Consider the following 18,783-nt stretch of genomic DNA (forward strand, 5'->3'; position numbering starts at 1 on the left):
AGATGCAAACATAGTTCAGACCATAAGTATTTGGGCAGCGACACAATTTTCATCTTTGGACTCGAAGGTAAATGGAAACTTAATTGATTAGCCATTTAATAGCCAGCTGTATCCTCTCATTTTCATGTCTAATTAGAGAGATAAATAGTCTGAAATTGAGTTCAAGATGTTGAAATTGCATTTTGGAAACTGTTCAAGAGAACTCTCACCACTGTGGTCCATAGAGGTGTCTATAAAAATTAAGCATACCATTAGTATATAATTTCACTGAAAAAGCAACAGAAACTTTAGGAATAGCCAAATCAACAATTTGGTACGAAAAAATAAAAGAATGCACTGGAGAGACTAGCAACACCAAAGAAATCTGTCACAAAATTATTTCACGGTGAAGACAAAACATTTTACAACATGTAGCAAATTTCACAATAAAGAGGTATCTTAATGAATGTATATACAGAGGTTTTATCTGGAGATGGATCCAATGAAAAGACTCAAGAGAAAAGGCCTTTTTATATCACTAGAAAATATATTAAAAGTCTGTCCAGTTCTGGAGCAAAATTATTATTATTAAAATGTAATAATAAAACAAATAAAAATTTAGCATATGTTTACCTCTAAGCATTAATTATCATTTAATATTTATAATATAATCTGAGATTCTGAAATTAAAATTGGTTGAAGATTTTCTGATAATTAATTTATTTAATTTATTTGTTCTTATGACCATTTTTTTGCTGTATTGGTTAGTTTGTGAATATAGAGCAATGTCTTGTTCAAAAGAAATTATTCCTCATCTATCATCATTATAACCAAACTTGATCTACTGTATCTATACAGGATCATTTTGTGTGGAGTGATGACCAGGACAGATTCCAAGAAAATGAGCCCTGACCGTTGACCTCCACACCTGGGACCAGGTAACGTGAAGAGCAGATGTGAAGATCTCTGGAGCTCCAGAGTAACAGATGGACACAAAATGTACATATAAAAAAGGTTTAAAGCAGAAACAGAAGTTATGGTTGGACAGACACTATGGACAGAATGTAGTGAGTGCATAATAAATGGTGCATAATGAATACTATTTTAAATCAGATATTAATCCTTTTGACTGAAACAAACCTTCTACTAAAATTTCTTCTCTGGTTGGAACGTGCTTATAATATTATGACCTTATTTAGCTTCTAAACTACAATTTACAGACTGATATATAAATAATCACGTTTCTCCTAATCTTGTCTCCAGCATAATTCAGGTTAAAACAACTATAAATTCTGGATTCTGATTGGTGAAAAAGTGTTCATCGAAATGTCTATAACAGAATCTAAGTTAGTAAATGTTTTGTGCGATGTCAAATGATCCACTTGATTTACTGTTGTGAATTATTTAAATGTTTAATATACAAGATATATAATAAGATCAATTCTTTAAATCACCTTGAACATTATTTTGCATAATAATGTCTGTGGAAAAATATGAACATAAATAGAAATAATATGTATGAGACTAACTAGAAATAATAAATGTAATAAAAATTACTTTTCTCACATATAATCAGGTTCATTAACATTTACTCATTTTTATTTACTCACAGCGCTGCAGGAGCCTGGATTTTGATTGGTCAGACATTATTGAATATTTTTTATTTTTTAAAGCAACACTAACAATAGTGCAGGTTATGTTAATGCACTTGATCTTATATGTTATCTTTACTATAGGAACCGCTGGTTCAAGGGGGCTTGTACAATGCTAATAATAAATAGATCAATCAATAATGAATGCACTTTTTATTTATGACATTATTATTGCCTTAGCAAGGTGCTGCTCCTGTAACTAAATTAATTACTGATAATATTCAACTTTTTCTTCTTTCGGCGGCTTCCGTTAGAAGTCGCCACAGCGGATCATCCATCTCCATTCTACCCTGTCCTCTACATCTTCCTGTTTCAAACTAAACACCTGCATGTCTTTCTTTACCACATCCTTAATCCTCCTCCTTGGATATACTCTTTTCCTCCTTCCTATAGGGGCTCCATCCTTGCCATTCTTCTTCCGATATACTCCATGTACCTCTTCTGCACATGTCCAAACCATCTCAAATGGGTCTCTTTCACTTTGTCCCCAAAATGTCCTACATGCACGGTCCCTCTAATAAACCAATTTCTAATACTGTCTATCCTCATCACTCCCAATGAAAATCTCAGCATCTTCAATTCTGCCACCTCCAGCTTCACCTCCTGTCTTTTAATCAGTGCCCTGCCTCTAAACCATACAACATAGCAGGTCTCACCACAGTCCTATAAACTTTCCCTTTCACTCTCGCAGATCACAAATCACAAATCACTCCTGCCACTCTTCTCCACCCACTCCACCCTGCCTGCACTCTTTTCTTCACTTCTCTAACACACTCTCCATTACTCTGCACGGTTGAACCCAGGTACCTGAACTCCTCCACCTTCCCCACCTTTTCTCCCTGCAACTGCACCACTCCACTGCCCTTCCTCTCATTCACACACATGTACTCTGTCTTTCTCCTACTGACTTTCATTCCCCTTCTCTCCAGCACATACCTCCACCTCTCCAGGCTCTTCTCAACCTGCTCCCTACTCTCATCACAAATCACAATATTATCTGCAAACATCATAGTCCATAAAATCCTGTCTGACCTTGTCCGTCAACCTGTCCATCACCACTGCAAACAGGAAAGGGCTCAGAGCCAATCCTTGATGCAGTACAACCTCCATCTTGAACCAGTCTGTCGTTCCTACTGCACTTCACTGCTGTCACACTGTCCTCATACATGTTCTGCACCACGCTCACATACTTCTTTGCAGGGGCGTAGATTACACGGGGGATGCGGGGGATATGTCCCACGCACTTTTTATAAAAAGTAAATTCGTCCCCCTCACTTTTTTAGTGGAGAACCACACCTGACTCCCTCATACAACTCCTCTCTCGGCACTCTGTCTTACGCTTTCTCTAAATCCACAAACACACAATGCAACTCCTTCTGACCTTCTCTATACTTCTCAATCAACATTCTCAAAGCAAATAATGCATCTGTGGTGCATGAAACAATACTGTTGCTCACAGATAATCACCTCTTCTCTCAGCCTGGCTTCCACTAACTTTATTAACCTGTAGTTACTGCAGGTCTGCACATCTCCCTTATTCTTAAAAATTGGTACCAGCACACTCTTTCTCTATTCCTCGGGCAACTGATAATTATTGAACACTTGTAAAGTGTTATAAAAGATCTAAGCTGTCACAGAAAACATTCAAATATTATTTGATTATTATTTATGTTAGTAAAATTATATTTAGTAAAATATTAAATAAAAGCAAATAAGGTAACAATTAAATTTTATTTTATTTATTTATTTAAATATCCAATTGTAGTAGATTGTTGTTCTTGTTTAAATACTGACAATATATGAAATAGCTTGGGAGGTTCTATTGCTAGAACAAAATTTCCTACACAGCAAATTATTACACAGTCTTATTAGAAACCAGGACAAATTTATAATCCACCACATAAAGCGTGTACAGGAGATATTACACTAATAATAAAGTCTCTGAGACTGAATTGTGGGTTTCTGCTACCACCTTGAGGCACCGCAAGAAAACAGCAAGGAAACGACGGAAATTTAACTTTTCTTTCAATGGAATTTCGAGTCTCTTGTAAGATAATTGTGTAGTTAAAACAAAACACAAACAGGAAAATCAAAAGAGAAAAAGAAATCTAGAAATCTACAGAATTGGGTATGCATCTAGTTGAACCTTGTTACCTTCTGGCCCTCCAAGTTATGCCGCCATAGCTAGTCCTGCCGGAGTCCATACCTGCACCTTGGTCATACCGTACAGTGTACTTAAACAATGAGAATGCTTAATTATCTTTATTTTTCTTTCCTCTCCTCTCTCTCTCTCTCTCTCTCTCTCTCTCTCTCTCTCTCTCTCCCTCTCTCTCTCTCTATCTCGCTCTCGTGCTCTCTCTTTCAATAAGCATAAGGTACCCCTGAGGTACCAGTGACCTGTGTTCCTGTCTTTTTCCTCCTCATCAGATCTGCCTGATTTATCCTTACGCCCTACCCCTACATGGATTTTCCATGATTTTCCATGAATTGGAGACCACTCTGCGCAGTTGGGGATGGTTCCACATCCTTCAGCTTCCATTATCCATTATAGCCTAAAGAGCCATGAAGAACAAACAGCACAATACATTGGATTTCTTGCAAAAGCGTGTTTTTTACTCAAAATCCTTAGTACTTCTCTCAAAAGTAAGTATTTGTGTCAATGAACATATCATTGTCATCAAAATACCAAGACCAAGAAAAAATTCAAAATGTTTAGTCATTTTTTCAATATAACATTGATTTATTTTAATATTTCCTGATGTAAATTATGTTTTTAATTACAAGTATTAAAAATGCACGAGCCTGAATTGGCAACTATGAATTTAAACAGCACAAATTTACACATTACTGTATGTGGAATATTGATTGTAAGAGACTGGACAGGATTCACACTTTTTTATTTTTCTTTACTAGTGGACTGACTAAAAATTACAATATAATGTCATTGTAAAAGAAGATAAAAAAAACACAAATTAAAATTCAAAAAGGTAAACATAAGAAACACTTCTTAGGCAGAACTGCGCATGCCGCACTATACAGTGCAATCAGTCTCTACCCCCTGACGTCCCAGTCTGTCTGTTCACCCGCATCACAACAGATATCATACCTTGCAATACCATTGTGAGGCCATGATTGACAACATGGTCCACAATAGTGGCTCTAATTTCATCTGATATGTGTTTATGTCTCTGGCCTCTTCTTCCTCTTCCTCTATTTTGCCTCCTTACCCTTCCAGCATGCATCCTTATTCTTGGCTCTTGACCATGTTCATTTCCTAGTTGTTTATCCGTTTTTAACAATTGTAAATCTGTGTTTTGCTCTTTTTATATACACTCGCCAATTACAGTAAAGGTTCACGAGATACAGCCTTGACCTATTTTAGAGAACTAGTTGATTATTGGTTGATCTAAAAGTGAACATGCCCCTTATTTAGTGACATTCAAGGTTCATCTGCACAATTCATCAGGACACATTTACCAAAAAAGTTTAATAGACCTTTGAAGAAGAAGAAGAGCTTGACAAATTTTGACAACTGGTTTAACAATTCTGCATTTATTGACTTATGCAATGAACTGATGCCTAAATGTTTTGAGGGTTAAGAGCATTTAGGTGAAACTAGTATAATACATTTTGACATAAACAACTGGAGTAGGAAACAACAGACACTTGTACACAATCAATTGAATGATGTACAAAAGCATTCGCAATTTGATCAAAGCAACGAGAAATGTTCTTATGATGAGCACAAATGACTAAATGATGTGGAGTTTGAACAAGTAGTTTTGAGAATTTTATTTCTGATCTGAAAAATGCTCCCAAGCGACTGAGAATACCTGTAATATCAACAGTCTACTACAGTGGTTCAGGACTGCAGTCTGCATGAACAGTTCTACATTTAGGCTTCCATCACTGAACAGTACACCTTAACAATAATAGAACTGTCTTGAATTGGTGCCACCCAGATAAGAATAGGTTCCTATTTGAGTCTGGTTCCTTTCAAGGTTTCTCCTTCATGCCATCTCAGGGAGTTTTTCCTTGCCAAAGTCACCACTGACTTGTTCATTTATAAGGAACACATTTTTAGGTGTGTTTGTACTTTACTATCAAGTATTTTTCATTTGGGAAAACTCTTACTTTAACTTCACTACATTGTAAAGTCAAATATATTACTTTTTACTCAACTACATTTTGCTACAGTAAATAACTAAGAATACTGTATGCATGGATACCCTAAGGTGAAATGCAGTATATGTGACTGATGTTAATTTTCATGCATGTATATTTACAATGATAATATGTGCATTTCACTAATAATCCTTCCTGTTTGTTCTATTTGCTTTAATTTGTTTGTTTTATGTGATGTGTAAATAAAGTAGTTCTATTTTAGGCGGAAGTGGTTTTTTTTTGTGATTGAGCTGTGATATGTCATGACGTCATTCGGGAAGCGCGCACTGCTCCTCAGTTGACTTTGTGCATGCTGAGGAGAGGTAAGCTGTTAGCGGTGCTCTCCCGGGATTACTTATAAAAAAGTTTTACACATTTGAATTTCACTCATCTGTGGCTCTACCAGCAATTCCGCCTTGGTTGTTTCATAACCCTGTGATAGATCTACGAGTTGCGAAGTTATTGAGTAATCTGGGGAAGAATGTCTCAATTGAACTAATAGTTCAGCAGTACATCATTCGAGAATATGATGATGCGCTGCAGGTATTTACGGACGGCTCTAAAGACCCAGAATCTGAAAGGGCTGCAGCAGCAGTATATATCCCTGCTTTTGAGAAAAAGATCGCAAAAAGACTTTCAGATCAGGTGTCTGTTTTTGCTACAGAACTTTTAGCAATCATACTAGCCCTACAGTGGATAGAAGAAGTGGAACCGGAAAGAACGGTGATCTGCAGTGACTCGATGGCAGCCCTCACTAGTTTAAGAAGTGGTAAATCCGAATCTAGGCAAGACTTAATATTAGAGATTTTACAAAGTCTGTTTAGAATTAGGCAGCTAAGGGTGGAGGTAAATTTTCTGTGGGTACCTGCTCATGTTGGTGTGGGTGGTAATGAAATGGTGGACATGCTAGCGAAGAACGCACTGAATCATTCCCTGATAGACATCAATGTAGCGTTGAGCAGAGCTGAATTCAAGGCAGTGATCTCATCTAAAGTGGGTAAAAGATGGCAGGAAGTATGGAACAGTGGGACTAATGGAAGACATCTTTTCCTGATCCAGGAGACTGTTGGGAAAGAGAGGAAACGATTGGGAAATAGGAGGAAGGATGTTATCGTCACACGGCTAAGAATTGGACACGCTGCATTAAACAGTGATCTCTTTAGAATAGGTAAGCACGAATCCGGGAAATGTGACAAGTGTGGGGAACTGGAAACAGTGAGTCACATCTTGTATAAGTGTCCTGCATATGAAAGGGACAGGTTCCAGCTGATCCAGGAATTAGGGTTAATAGGAGTGGGCAATATCTCTTTGAAGGTATTGTTGGGATGCGAGTACGGGCAATCGAGATCTCTCGAGCTGTTGTTTGGGTACCTTAAGAATACAGGGACTATGGACAGAATATAGGTAGTTATTTATTTCCGGAGCCCCTTTTTTTTTTTTTTTTTTTTTTTTATTATTATTATTATTTTTTTTTTTATCTCTTTTCTTTTCCTATTCAGTGTTCGCTCCACACTCCAGATCAGTAGGTGGCGGTAATGCACCTTTCGTTGGTCTGCCAAACCGCCATAAAACACCACGAGAAGAAGAAGAAGAATTTCACTCATAACATGTTCAAATGTTATTGTTAAGTGTTATTAATGTAATATGTAAAGTGATTGTGGATGGATGGGGAGGATTAAACGACTTATTTGAGAAATATAGCGAGCCGGATAAGCATGTGCTTTGGCCAGGTTTAGTAATGCTAGTGAGCTAATGGCTGCAATTTGATTTGTGCAGGTGGTAAAGCTGACCAAGCAGCTACGTTTATTTTGTTTCTGTATCCCATCCAGGTACAGTAACTTCTGATGTTTTATAAATTGTTTAATCAAACCTGTATTTCTGCTTTATGGAGTTGACTTTGTGCATGCTGAGGAGAGGTGGTAAAGCTGACCAAGCAGCTACGTTTATTTTGTTTCTTTCTGTATCCCATCCAGTATTGTTGAGTGTTGGTGACAATAAACTCTCCAGTACTGCTGCAACAAAGTTGTAAAGACTCGTCATTCCACAACACAACGCAGAGAACACAAGCACCGGTCAGAATCGAACGTGACCGGTTACATATACAGTAAGTCTACAGTATTACTGTACTATACAATACATTACATACCTGTTTTCTCTACAAAATGATTGAATTATTGATGACACAATGACAACATTTGGCTGCACCCTTCGACCAACCTCTTCCATTGTAAGGTCATGATTGATAACATGATCCACCAGTGTGGCCATGATTTCATCTGGAATCTCTGTGTATCTTTGGCATCTTATACCCCTTCCTCTGTTGTGTCTCTGTTCTCTTCCACCACACAGCCTGAATCCTCTTCTTCTTCCTTCAGCTTGCATTTTTAGAAAGGGGAACACTTGTGTTGTGCACTGTATATATATATATGTGACTCTGCCAAATCAGTCTTCATGATTTGCACTTCTGAGCTATTACACAGAACTGGTTGATCACTGGTTGATCTAGAGTTGCACATGTTTCTCTTCGTTAACGACAGTGAAGATTCCCCTGAGAGCAATTTCTCAATTCTGGACATATTTCTTAGCAAACATGTACTCACAATTTGTAGAAATCTGTACAGACATACAATTCTGAGCACATGTTCACTCATTTTGATAGTACAGACTTCCAACCTGACAAAAAGACTAATTGGTTTGGTGGTTGTGACATTTCAGCTGAGAACCAGGACAAGTTCTTTTGCACAGAAGGACAAAAGAAACAAGAATTGTCAAAAGCAGCTGACAGATGTACAGAACCATTTGCATGTTGTCCAAAAGCAGTTCGAATTTGATGAAAACAACAAGACATTGCTGATATGATGTAAAAAACTGACAACAGGATCTGACGGTGAAACGAGTAGTTTTGAGAAATGCAGTTCTGTTGTGAGAAATGACTGAAAGCAGTTGAGAAAAACTGTAAATGAGTGGGATGTCTGACTAGCATGCTTTATTACAGTGTAGGGTTTACGAGAAATAATTGGATATTATAAAATACATAACATTTTTAGCGATCATTTAGGGAGATTTTCTTAAAATTAAGCTTAAAATTATAAATATATAATTATTGTATAGTTTTTTTTTTTTAATCCACAGCGCGCTTCTACACTCAGACCGGTAGGTGGCGGAAAAGTGTGTCGCCCTTAGGTCAAAGAAGAAGAAACACAAGCCGACAACAAGGGATAAAAAGCAGCAGAAGAAGTATAGCATTTATTGAAACTGTGTTATTTTTAGCGATTTCTATTTCGTCATGATTCAGTGGTAATTGATTGAATAATTTATCTTTTATTGCTTTTGTGTCACGATCCGTAATGAGAGATAGCCCAAATACAGTGGTGGAGTTTAAAGAATCTGTAGGGATTTTTTTCCGGAAGTGCAGTTAATGTTTTTTTTTTTTTTTTTAAGAGGACCTTATAAAATGTGTAATTGCATGGAAAATTGTTGTTTATACTTCATCTCTCTAAGCGGTTGATTCAGCGAAGTCCTTAGCGCACATACTGAAGCTTACAATTGCGTGATTGGTCAGGAACCTGCCAGACCCTCCGAAGATGTTCGGCTTCTCTCGGCTCTCAGCTGAAGGGAAAGTGGGCGTGGCCACGGGGGTGGTATTTTTCTCCATACTCATATCCCGGACCGTGCTGTCGGAGCGCGTGGACGTGGGAACGCGCGCGAGCTTGTTCCGCGTGCAGTTCGTTCTGTTCGTGAACTCCCTGCTGCTGCTCGGCTCGCTCTACATCTGGAAGCGCGTGGTGACCCGGCTGTGCGGCGCGAGACACCTGGAGCCCGCGAGCACCTGGACGCACAGATGTTGGCGCGCGGCAGTGCTGCTGTTCCTCGCGCTCGCCCACTGCAGCTACCTGAGCATGTTTTACCTGGTGGACACGGAACCGCATTGGTTGTCAATGCTGAGCTTCAGCTGCCTCGGTATGTACGTCATCCTGCTGTTCTTGCTCGTGCTGTTCGGATGCGCCAGCCGCGTGCTCCAGATGTTCTCCAAGGGTTCCGCGGTGACGGTGAGCGACTCATCCAGGCAAACGGTTCTCGCGTTAATGATGACCGCACTGCTGGCCATGTACGGGCTGTTCAACGCCGCACAGCCACCGCGGGTGGTGGAGGTGGAGGTTCCTCTGGAGAAACTTCCGACTTCCATGGACGGCCTCAAGCTGGTTCTGCTCTCAGATATCCACTTAGGACCAACAGTTGGGCGGTCACAGCTACATCGCATTGTCACCATGGTCAACCAGCTCGAACCAGGTAACACAAGGGTTTGGATGTATAAGGTGATGGAGCGTCTGCGTCTTTCACAATGCCACCAACCCTGGTTTCATTATTTCCGTTAAAGTAAAACTCCACTGTGTGAATCAAAACGTGGTGTTTTTTATTTGAAATAATTTGATGTGACTTTTTTGTGTATGAGAAGTTAGCAATTGTGTGAAGGTGGGTGTGTGTGTGTGTGTTGCCGTCAGATGTGGTGGTGATCGTAGGTGATTTGACTGACTCTCAGGTGACCCGTTTAAGGACCGCTGCAGAACCACTGGGTCTCCTCAAACCTCGGCTTGGCTCATACTTCGCAACAGGTCAGAACTGATGAACGAAGAATGACGAACCTTGTGTGCAGAAAGATTCACAAATAAGCTGTGTGTGTATGTGATAGGGAACCATGAGTACTACACTGCTGATGTGGACAGCTGGTTTGAGTTCCTGCGCTCAAAGGGGATAGAACCTCTTCACAACAGCAATGCTCGAGTGTCTAGACCAGGACAAACACAGGACTGGATCTGTCTCGCTGGCATTGATGACCTGGAAGCAAGCATTCTGCGGTGAGGTTTAGTCCTGATCTCATTTACTCCTCTTTTCATTCATATCTCTGATCATTTTTTTTATCTTTAATCGTAAGTGATCAAAGGGATTGAATTTTATGTTACATGAAAAATCATTATCTAAGCCTGAGGATGTGCTCATGTTCATTGGTCATAGAAATACAAATCTTTACAAATTGGTTGCATGTAGAAATTAGGTACGTGCATAGAGTTTCCTACGCTGTGAAGATTTAATTATGTTTATGCAACAACTGCCTGTCTATTTAAATCGTTAGTGTGTATAATGATAATTATGTTTTTTGGTGGTTCAGGTATCCTGGTCATGGGATGGATGTTCAGAAAGCTCTGAGCGATTGCAGTGAAAAATATCCGATTGTTCTCTTGGCTCATCAACCTCACGCTGCTAAACAAGCGCTCCAGCAAAGACCAGACATCAACTTAGTGTTGTCAGGTAACCATCACAATCATTTCACCATTTCACACACATTTTGCCTGAATAATCATATTTTAATTATTACTAGTAGTAGCTCATTTTCTGCTTGCATTCATTGAAGTTACATTATTATTGTTGTTATTTACTGTTTTACATCGTTGTGTCATTGGTTATATTTCATTAATATTAAGTTATACATAGTATTTATATTTTATAGATAAATAAGGGGTGGAGTTTATTAAACCAGGGAAACAAGCCATGAGCCTTGATATTGCCAAATTATTATTAAATTATCTGATTGGGCTTGTATAGGCAGTCTTTCACATATTTAAAATTTCATTTCCAAAAAAAAAAAAAAAATCTTTTTGGGAATTAAATTTTTGACAGTCTGTTCCACCTTAATTTCAAAAAGGTTTGGATGCTGTGGAAAAAAATAAAAGCATAATGCAATGATTAGCAAAAACCCATATTTTATTCACAATAGAGCAAACTTCAAGTTAATTCTGAAGTTCATGGCTGTAAAATGTTTTTAAAAAGTTGGGACAGGGCCATGTTTATTCAGCATCTGGACTCTTTTACTATGAAGTTGTGCTGTTGTAATAGATGTTAGGTAGTTCCACATTGTCTTGCTGAAATATGCAAGGCCTTCCATAAAGATTTTATTTTTTTGCTGGGAGCATATCTAAAACATGTATAGACCTTTCAGTATTGATGGTGTCTTTCCAATTGTTCAAGATGCCCATTTCATAGGCACTAATGCACCCCAGACCATCAGAGATGCAGGCTTTAAACTGGGCACTGATAATAAACTAGATCAGGGGTGGCCAACCCGCGGCTCGCAAACCGCATGCGGCTCTTTGGCTGGTTTCATGCGCTCCTACGTTCATATCGATTTTTGTGTGTTTGATTTTTAATGTGCGTGTTCGCTTTGCTTAAGTTCAATACGGTATTTTTAAGACTTAAATGAGCTTGCCCCTACTGGGAAACTTTGCGGTATATCAGACCTTGGCATGAGGCCAATCATAAATTACAGGGATGCACCGAGAATTTTCGGAAATACCTAAATCACCGAAAGAACATGGCAGAAACACAATTGTAATGACGCAATAAAAAAGCGCAGCAGCACACAGTTATCTGGATAAGAGCAACATGTCTGCGGTGTGCGGAGAGCGATTTGCAAAACATGCAATGCTGAAATTTCAAGAGGGGGTGTATCTGCAAAGAGTTTCTCAAATTCGGGTTTAATTTATTACCTGAAATCCAAACATCCCGATTTCCTTTTAAATATGAGAAGAACGCGACGCAAAAAAGTAGTCAATCCGAGCATGCGCACTCCGTCTGTAGTGGACGTTTTTGAAAAGGCAGGAAAGTTTTCCAGTGATGGTGCCGAGGCAAAAGACATAACACAAAAAATTATGTATTTCATTGACTTTTGAATTGAATTTTCATTTAGGTGCATCTCTAAAATATTATCGTTGGTGGGGCCCTCTGACACAATTCAGGTTTCTCATGTGGCCCCTTGTAAAAATTAATTGCCCACCCCTGCGGTATATTCATCTCACGCACATGCGCATTTGACGAAAATACCGTATTACACTCAAGCGAAGTGAACACACACATACAAAAAGCACAAAGTCTGTGTTTTCTACCCTGAAACACGTGAAATCAAAGCATCGATCTGTTCTGACTGACACACATGTGAAAGAATTGCTTCGAGTGGCAACAACAGAATACGAGGCAGATTTGAAGGGGATTGTTCAAGGCAAAGAATGCCAAAAGTCCCACTAAGTAACATGCATAGTAAAAGAAAAGCGCTATTGTAAATTATTATATTTTTGATTAAACTAAGAGTTTGTGTGCGAGAGACAGTGCACACAATGTTCATTGTTGAAAATGACTGTCCTGTGATCTTAGTACTGTATGAGTCAATTTCTGTCATTATGTTGGTGTGTGACATTTACAATAAAACTGGCTAAACAGAGGTGTGTGTGTGTGTGTGTGTGTGTGTGTGTGTGTGTGTGTGTGTGTGTGTGTGTGTAAGTAAGAGGACGGGATGGGTGATGTTCATGGTGCCCATGTGTATGATGTGGCTCTTTGCGGTAACAGTCAAAAATGTGGCTCTCAGTCTCTGACTGGTTGGCCACCCCTGAACTAGATGGTCCCTCTCCTCCTTAGTCCGAAAGGCTGATCCGATGCACCTTACATGGTTTCTACAAAGAAATAACAAATTTCAATTCATCTGACCACAAAATAGTTTTCTACTTCGCCAATTTTTAATGAGTTTTCACTCAGCGTTTCCGGACCATGTACATCTGACGTACATTTGTATTCCTTTTTGCATTATAGCGCTTTAACATGCAATTTTCAATGACAAGGTGCTGACCGATTATGCTTTATGGAGGTGTGTCTGAGACCATGCAGGGATTTCCATTACAGACTTGTTTTTAATGCGTTGTCACCCGAGGGCCTGAGGGTCATGAGCATCCAATAGTGATTTTCACCTTTGTCCCTTTCACACAGATTTCTCCAGATCCTTTTGATGATATTGTATACGGTACATGATAAGATATTCCAATTCTTTACAGTTTGATGTTAAGGAACATTATTCTAAAATGATTTCACAATTTGTGCACACAGTTTGTTTGCAGTTTGGTGAACCTCTGTCCATTTTTAATTCTGAGAGCCTAATAAATCAAATTAGTTGCAAAATGTTACTCCAGCAATGTCTTTTTTAGTAACACTTACTTTTCCAGGCTTTGCTGCCTGTCCCAACCTCTTTAAAACATGTTGCAGCCATCAAATTCAAAATGACCTTTTTTTCCCCCCTAAAATGGAATATTTCCATGTTTTAAACATTTGATATGTTTTCCATGTTCTATTGTGAATAAAATATGGGTTAATGTAATGCAAATCATTGCATTGTTTTTATTTTTTATTATGAAATTTCTTTATACTTTGTCTTCAGGTCACACTCATGCTGGTCAGTTTTTTCCTCTCACTATCCTGGCGTTCCTGGTGAATCCCTACTTCTGTGGACTTTACAGCATCTCGGAGCACACAAGCATTTACGTTACTCCAGGGACTGTTTATTACGGCATTCCCATGAGAATCGGCAGCCATGCAGAGATCACACAGATCACACTAAAGTCTGCCTGAGTGTATGAATGTGTACTCGCACACGTCTGATTGTATGCTAGAGGATACCACTAACTAACAGCAATTTGTCACGGTTTTTATGCATCACAAACCATATATCTCCACATCACATTTTTTAATTAATTCCTAAATTCACACTAGCAAGTGAGACAGCTAAAGGTGATCGTTTATTTTCCATGAAATGCCATAAAAGAAACATGGTTTCACCCTATATTGCATATAAGCTCTCATTAAATGTGTATAAAGACACTGCGAAGAAAAATGTAAGTTCGGAAGAAAGTTTGCTGGTGTCTTTGTTGAGGGGACATCGAGTACAGTTCACTTGCTTTGATAATCCATTCTGAGAACAAACCTAGCTTGAAGTTCAATTTCTTTTTTTAAGTGCATAAATTGTACAGCGGATGTATTATTTGCTCTTAGAACAAAATACATATTTATATGTGAGTGTTAAAAGACAGGCAATGCTCACAATCCAAAACAGGAGAACCACACTAAGAGTCAATTGATAACGTAAATATACGTGAACAAGGAAGCTCATTGGTAGAGCAGGTAGTGTTACTGCCTCCGATCCTGAGTTTTAATTTCCACTGATGTTCTTGCTGCGTTTTTTACTTCCAAAAAAATGCCATATGCCTTAATGCTTAAATTAACTGCAGGTGTAAATGCGTGTACTTGTGGTGAACTCACAGCCCACCTGTGATGATTTTCCACCTCACACCCAGATGAAGTGGATTAATATTCTTCCTGGTCCTGTTAGTTCTTTTTATCATTAGTTGAACATCCGATTTGGGACTGTTTGCCTTTTATCCAGGCTTGGGATCGGTGCAGAGATCACTGCACAGGCTTATGCGACCCCAGTGGATTGTTTGGGTTTTAGTTTTTTCCTAAGAATTTAATTCATACAATATATGGTGAGAGTTAAGGACCCATAGCTGCTAACCCACCAGAGAAATACGGCTGAGTTACTGAAATCTACTGAAAATAAGTGAATGGGTAGAATAGATTTAGGATACACATTTTCCTAAATGTATCCCTTTGTTTGTATGTAACATTCCAGTTGTGCTAGAATGCGCCTTGATCTTTTTTGGGTTGACATTTGTGCATTACACAATTGTTTTCCCAAATCAGATACCGACTCTAAAGCACACAAATGATGTTAAACGCACAGGACTAATTTAACTTGACTCAGGCTTTTTAGTATATAGGATTATTTAATTGTCATTGTTTTGATTATTGCTGACTAATTAAATTATATTCATATGAAGGAACCATGAACAAACAGCAAGCATCAGAGAATAGAAACCTTCGAATGTGTCTCAGTAACAGTAGTTTGGTGATGCTGTAGAAGCTCTTGAATAAAATCTGGACAAAATTCTTAAACAGCGTGTATGATTGTGCTAGTTCTGTTAGATTATACGATGGCGAACCTCGAGAGCTGCAATTAAGGAGAATTATTGTTCTTTAGAACGCTTACTGTGATTTTTGCCAGTTTTGTTTACATTTCTTTGTCATGTTAGGATGTAGGATTTTTGTTGTCCATTTCTGTTCACAGGAGCACGTTATGACTTTAAAATGGCTGATGGAACCAAATCATTTTTATAGTTTTGGTTTATAATTTGCACTCAAAGTTCAAGTTGGTTAAAAGCTCAGTGGCTTATAAATATGTATGCAAATAGGTATAACTTTACCGCATGTTAGCCAGCTGGCTAAAATCTTTATTAAATGTTATTGATATTTTTTAATTTGTTATACTTTAAGGAAGTTTGGCAAGAAGCTATTGATTGCATTTTTGTAAATAGCGTTTTGTTTTTCTATGCTTTTTTTTGAATATAAAATTAAAACCTTATTACCTGTGCTTTTTGCCTTTTTTGCCAAATAATATTGCCAGTTAAATCCCTTAACCAATTTTAGTGTTTTCATTATTTCTTAGTGTTTTCTACTTCTTATATTCTCGTTTTAATTAAATATGCATGCAAAAATTGCTCAAAAATTAAGTTCCAGACATTACATTTGGCCACTGTGTTAACAAGTCAATGATGCGTTGTTATTTTGAAGATCAACTTTCTACAACGGATTATGTGAAATGATATTTAATTTTTCATCATTGTTGCGGTAGAAAAATTGGAAAAGTGACACCAAAAAAAAAAAAGAATGCAGAGTTATTTTTCAGGTGGAGGTGCTGCTTTCTTTTTAACTGCCCGCAGTATGGCTTGTTGCACCACCGGGTACAGCCTGTGACAGCCCTCGACGCACGTTCTGACGGCGGCCGTTAACGAGTCCTCGCGCATCTCGCCGTCCGCTTGCAGCCCGGAAATCTGGTTGAGGTTGGGGAGAAGCGCCACCACGACGCGGCCCTGGTTCTCCGCGCTGCTCTCGGCGCGCTCCTCCGCGAGGTCCGGGTCCACGAGGCACCGCTCTTCGTCCTGCCTGAGCGCGCAGCCCAGCACCGTGTCGTACATCTCGATCCCGGCGTCCGCGAGCGCCATGGACGCGCACGTGACCGCGTGCGCCAGAGCCGAGCCGTCGTTCTCCAGCACCACAACGTTCACGTCGACCTGCGCGCGCGGGTAGCGGTGCAGACACGCGCCGGGCTGCAGACTCTCCGCCAGCGCCGTGGACAAGTCGCGCTCCTCGGCGTTTTGGATCCACGCGCCGCGCTTCGGGCAGGAAAACGGCGCCAGGCGGAAGTCGCACACAAGGCGTCCGCTCTTCATGTCGGTTTCATCCTTGCGCTCGGTCTCGCGCGGGCCGTACACCGAGCAGATGATCTTCGTGTTGCCGGCCTCGAGGTACGCGGAGCCCTTGGCCTGGCTCACGAGACCGCAGCGCGCGAACAACGGCCGGATATCACCATTTCCTCGCGCGCCCTGTCTCCCGCTACTGCTGCTGACTTTGGAAATCTGTGAGTCCGGAGGAAGAAATAACAACGGGGACTGAGATATCTCCGGTCCGCGGACACGTTTATTATCTACCGGCATGTTTGAGATTTCACTGCAACCATGAGCACCAAGCCGGAAATAAATGGTTGCTTTTTGTCTTTATCGCCATCTACCGGAGTGGAGAATGTGTCGCACCATCAGGAACATAGACAATGGTTCAGCATTCTCCTACTGATATACCCCATGTCCGTCCTCTGCACATGTCCCTCACTTTGTCTCCAAAACGTCCTACATGCACTGTCCCTCTTATAAACTCGTTTCTAATTCTGTCCATCCTCATCACTCCCAATTAAAATCTCAACATTTTTAGCTCTGCTACCTCCAGCTTCACCTCCTGTCTTTTAATCAGTGCCACTGTCTCTAATCCATACAACATAGCAGGTCTTACCACAGTCCTATAAACTTTCCCTTTTACTCTTACAGATACTCTTCTATCACAAATCACTCCTGCTATCACTCTTCTCCACCCACTCCACCCTGCCTGCACTCTTTTCTTCACTTCTCTAACACACTCTCCATTACATTGCACTGTTGACCCCAGGTACCTGAACTCCTCCACCTTCTCCACCTCTTCTCCCTGCAACTGCACCTTGTGCTTCATTATTATAATAAAAATTGTATTGAAATCTTTTTAAGTCACTTGTTTTTCACTCAGTTCTTATGCCTCCAATTCAGTTGTAGTTTATTTCTATAGAACTTTTTACACTGGTCATAGTCTCAGAGCAGCTTTACAGAATGTAATAATTATAAAACAAAAAATGAAATATAACAGAATTATGTGTAATTATCCATGATGAGTGAGCCTGGGCCACTGTGGCAAGGAAAAAGCCTCTTAGATAGTATTAAGAAGAAACCAGGAAACATTTGTCTGGTCATAGTTTAGTAATTAATCAGTGAAAACCTTCCACTTCTGATCATGGTCCAGGGCCCCAATGCTTTCTGCTAGGTCTGATCTGATGGTGCTGCTGAACGGCAAGTCCAGTCAAGAAGCTTTTATTGTTAAGTCAACCATACTGTATATAGCTGACACAGTACACAGTGAAATGAAACGTTCCTTCAGAACTCTGGTGCTACATAAAACAACATAGAGCGACATAACCACTGACTGAAAAGTGATTTAAGTGTGTTTTGTATTACATGTGCTCCATTAATTTCCTTGGCTAGACCACTGCGTCCTCAACGCTGTTCAGTTCTTTGAGCTTCTGCAGGAGATCTTATTGAGGTGAGCTTGATGATGCAGTCCTCATGTATTGTGTTGCTGTGCTCAATCTTCTCAATCTTATATTTATTTATTTATTTAGTTATCTATTATATGTTTGGTTTAAAGACAGTGGCATTAAGTAAAAGACTGGAGCTGGAGGTAGCAGAGCTGAAGATGTTGAAGATTTCGTTGGGAGTGACGAGGATGGACAGGATTAGTAGGACGTTTTGGAGACAAAGTGAGGAAAGGCGAGATTGAGATGGTTTGGACATGTTCAGAGGAGGGACATGGGGTATATCAGAAGGAGAATGCTGAGGATGGAGCTACCAGGAAGGAGAAAAAGAGGAAGACCAAGGAGGAGGTTTATGGATGTGGTGAGGGAAGACATGCAGGTAGTTGAGTT

At 39.6% G+C, this 18,783-nt stretch overlaps 2 protein-coding genes across 15 annotated transcripts; one reads left to right on the plus strand and one right to left on the minus strand.

Annotated features, from left to right (window-relative positions):
* Nucleotides 1-6,125: 6,125 nt before the first annotated feature.
* tmppe (transmembrane protein with metallophosphoesterase domain) lies at nt 6,126-16,095 on the plus strand. 14 transcript variants are annotated; one of them, XM_046857801.1, is made up of 9 exons: nt 6,126-6,963; nt 7,295-7,624; nt 7,769-7,899; nt 8,928-9,032; nt 9,297-10,085; nt 10,298-10,408; nt 10,486-10,651; nt 10,963-11,102; nt 14,050-16,095. In XM_046857801.1, the coding sequence occupies exons 5-9, from the start codon at nt 9,380-9,382 to the stop codon at nt 14,238-14,240; spliced, it is 1,314 nt and encodes a 437-aa protein (XP_046713757.1). In that variant the 5' UTR covers nt 6,126-6,963; nt 7,295-7,624; nt 7,769-7,899; nt 8,928-9,032; nt 9,297-9,379; the 3' UTR covers nt 14,241-16,095. The 14 variants fall into 14 exon arrangements, with proteins under 14 accessions (XP_046713757.1, XP_046713758.1, XP_046713760.1 ...); XM_046857802.1 differs by having other exon boundaries at nt 9,321-10,085; XM_046857804.1 differs by having other exon boundaries at nt 9,358-10,085.
* A 219-nt stretch (nt 16,096-16,314) lies between these two features.
* On the minus strand, nt 16,315-17,331 carry exosc6 (exosome component 6). The gene has a single exon (XM_046857811.1). It carries the CDS (start codon nt 17,216-17,218, stop codon nt 16,400-16,402), a length of 819 nt encoding a protein of 272 aa, XP_046713767.1. The 5' UTR covers nt 17,219-17,331; the 3' UTR covers nt 16,315-16,399.
* Nucleotides 17,332-18,783: the final 1,452 nt, after the last annotated feature.

This window comes from Silurus meridionalis, chromosome 9 (assembly GCF_014805685.1).
Source record: "Silurus meridionalis isolate SWU-2019-XX chromosome 9, ASM1480568v1, whole genome shotgun sequence".
Lineage (NCBI taxonomy): Eukaryota > Metazoa > Chordata > Actinopteri > Siluriformes > Siluridae > Silurus > Silurus meridionalis.

Excerpts from the sequence above, each read along its gene's own strand:
- exosc6 (XM_046857811.1), bottom strand. The coding sequence starts at position 17,218 with ATGCCGGTAGATAATAAACGTGTCCGCGGACCGGAGATATCTCAGTCC.
- tmppe (XM_046857801.1), top strand. The coding sequence starts at position 9,380 with ATGTTCGGCTTCTCTCGGCTCTCAGCTGAAGGGAAAGTGGGCGTGGCC. Across the intron at positions 10,652-10,962 it reads CTGGAAGCAAGCATTCTGCG|GTATCCTGGTCATGGGATGG; the intron begins GTGAGGTTTAGT and ends TTGGTGGTTCAG. Across the intron at positions 11,103-14,049 it reads CATCAACTTAGTGTTGTCAG|GTCACACTCATGCTGGTCAG; the intron begins GTAACCATCACA and ends CTTTGTCTTCAG.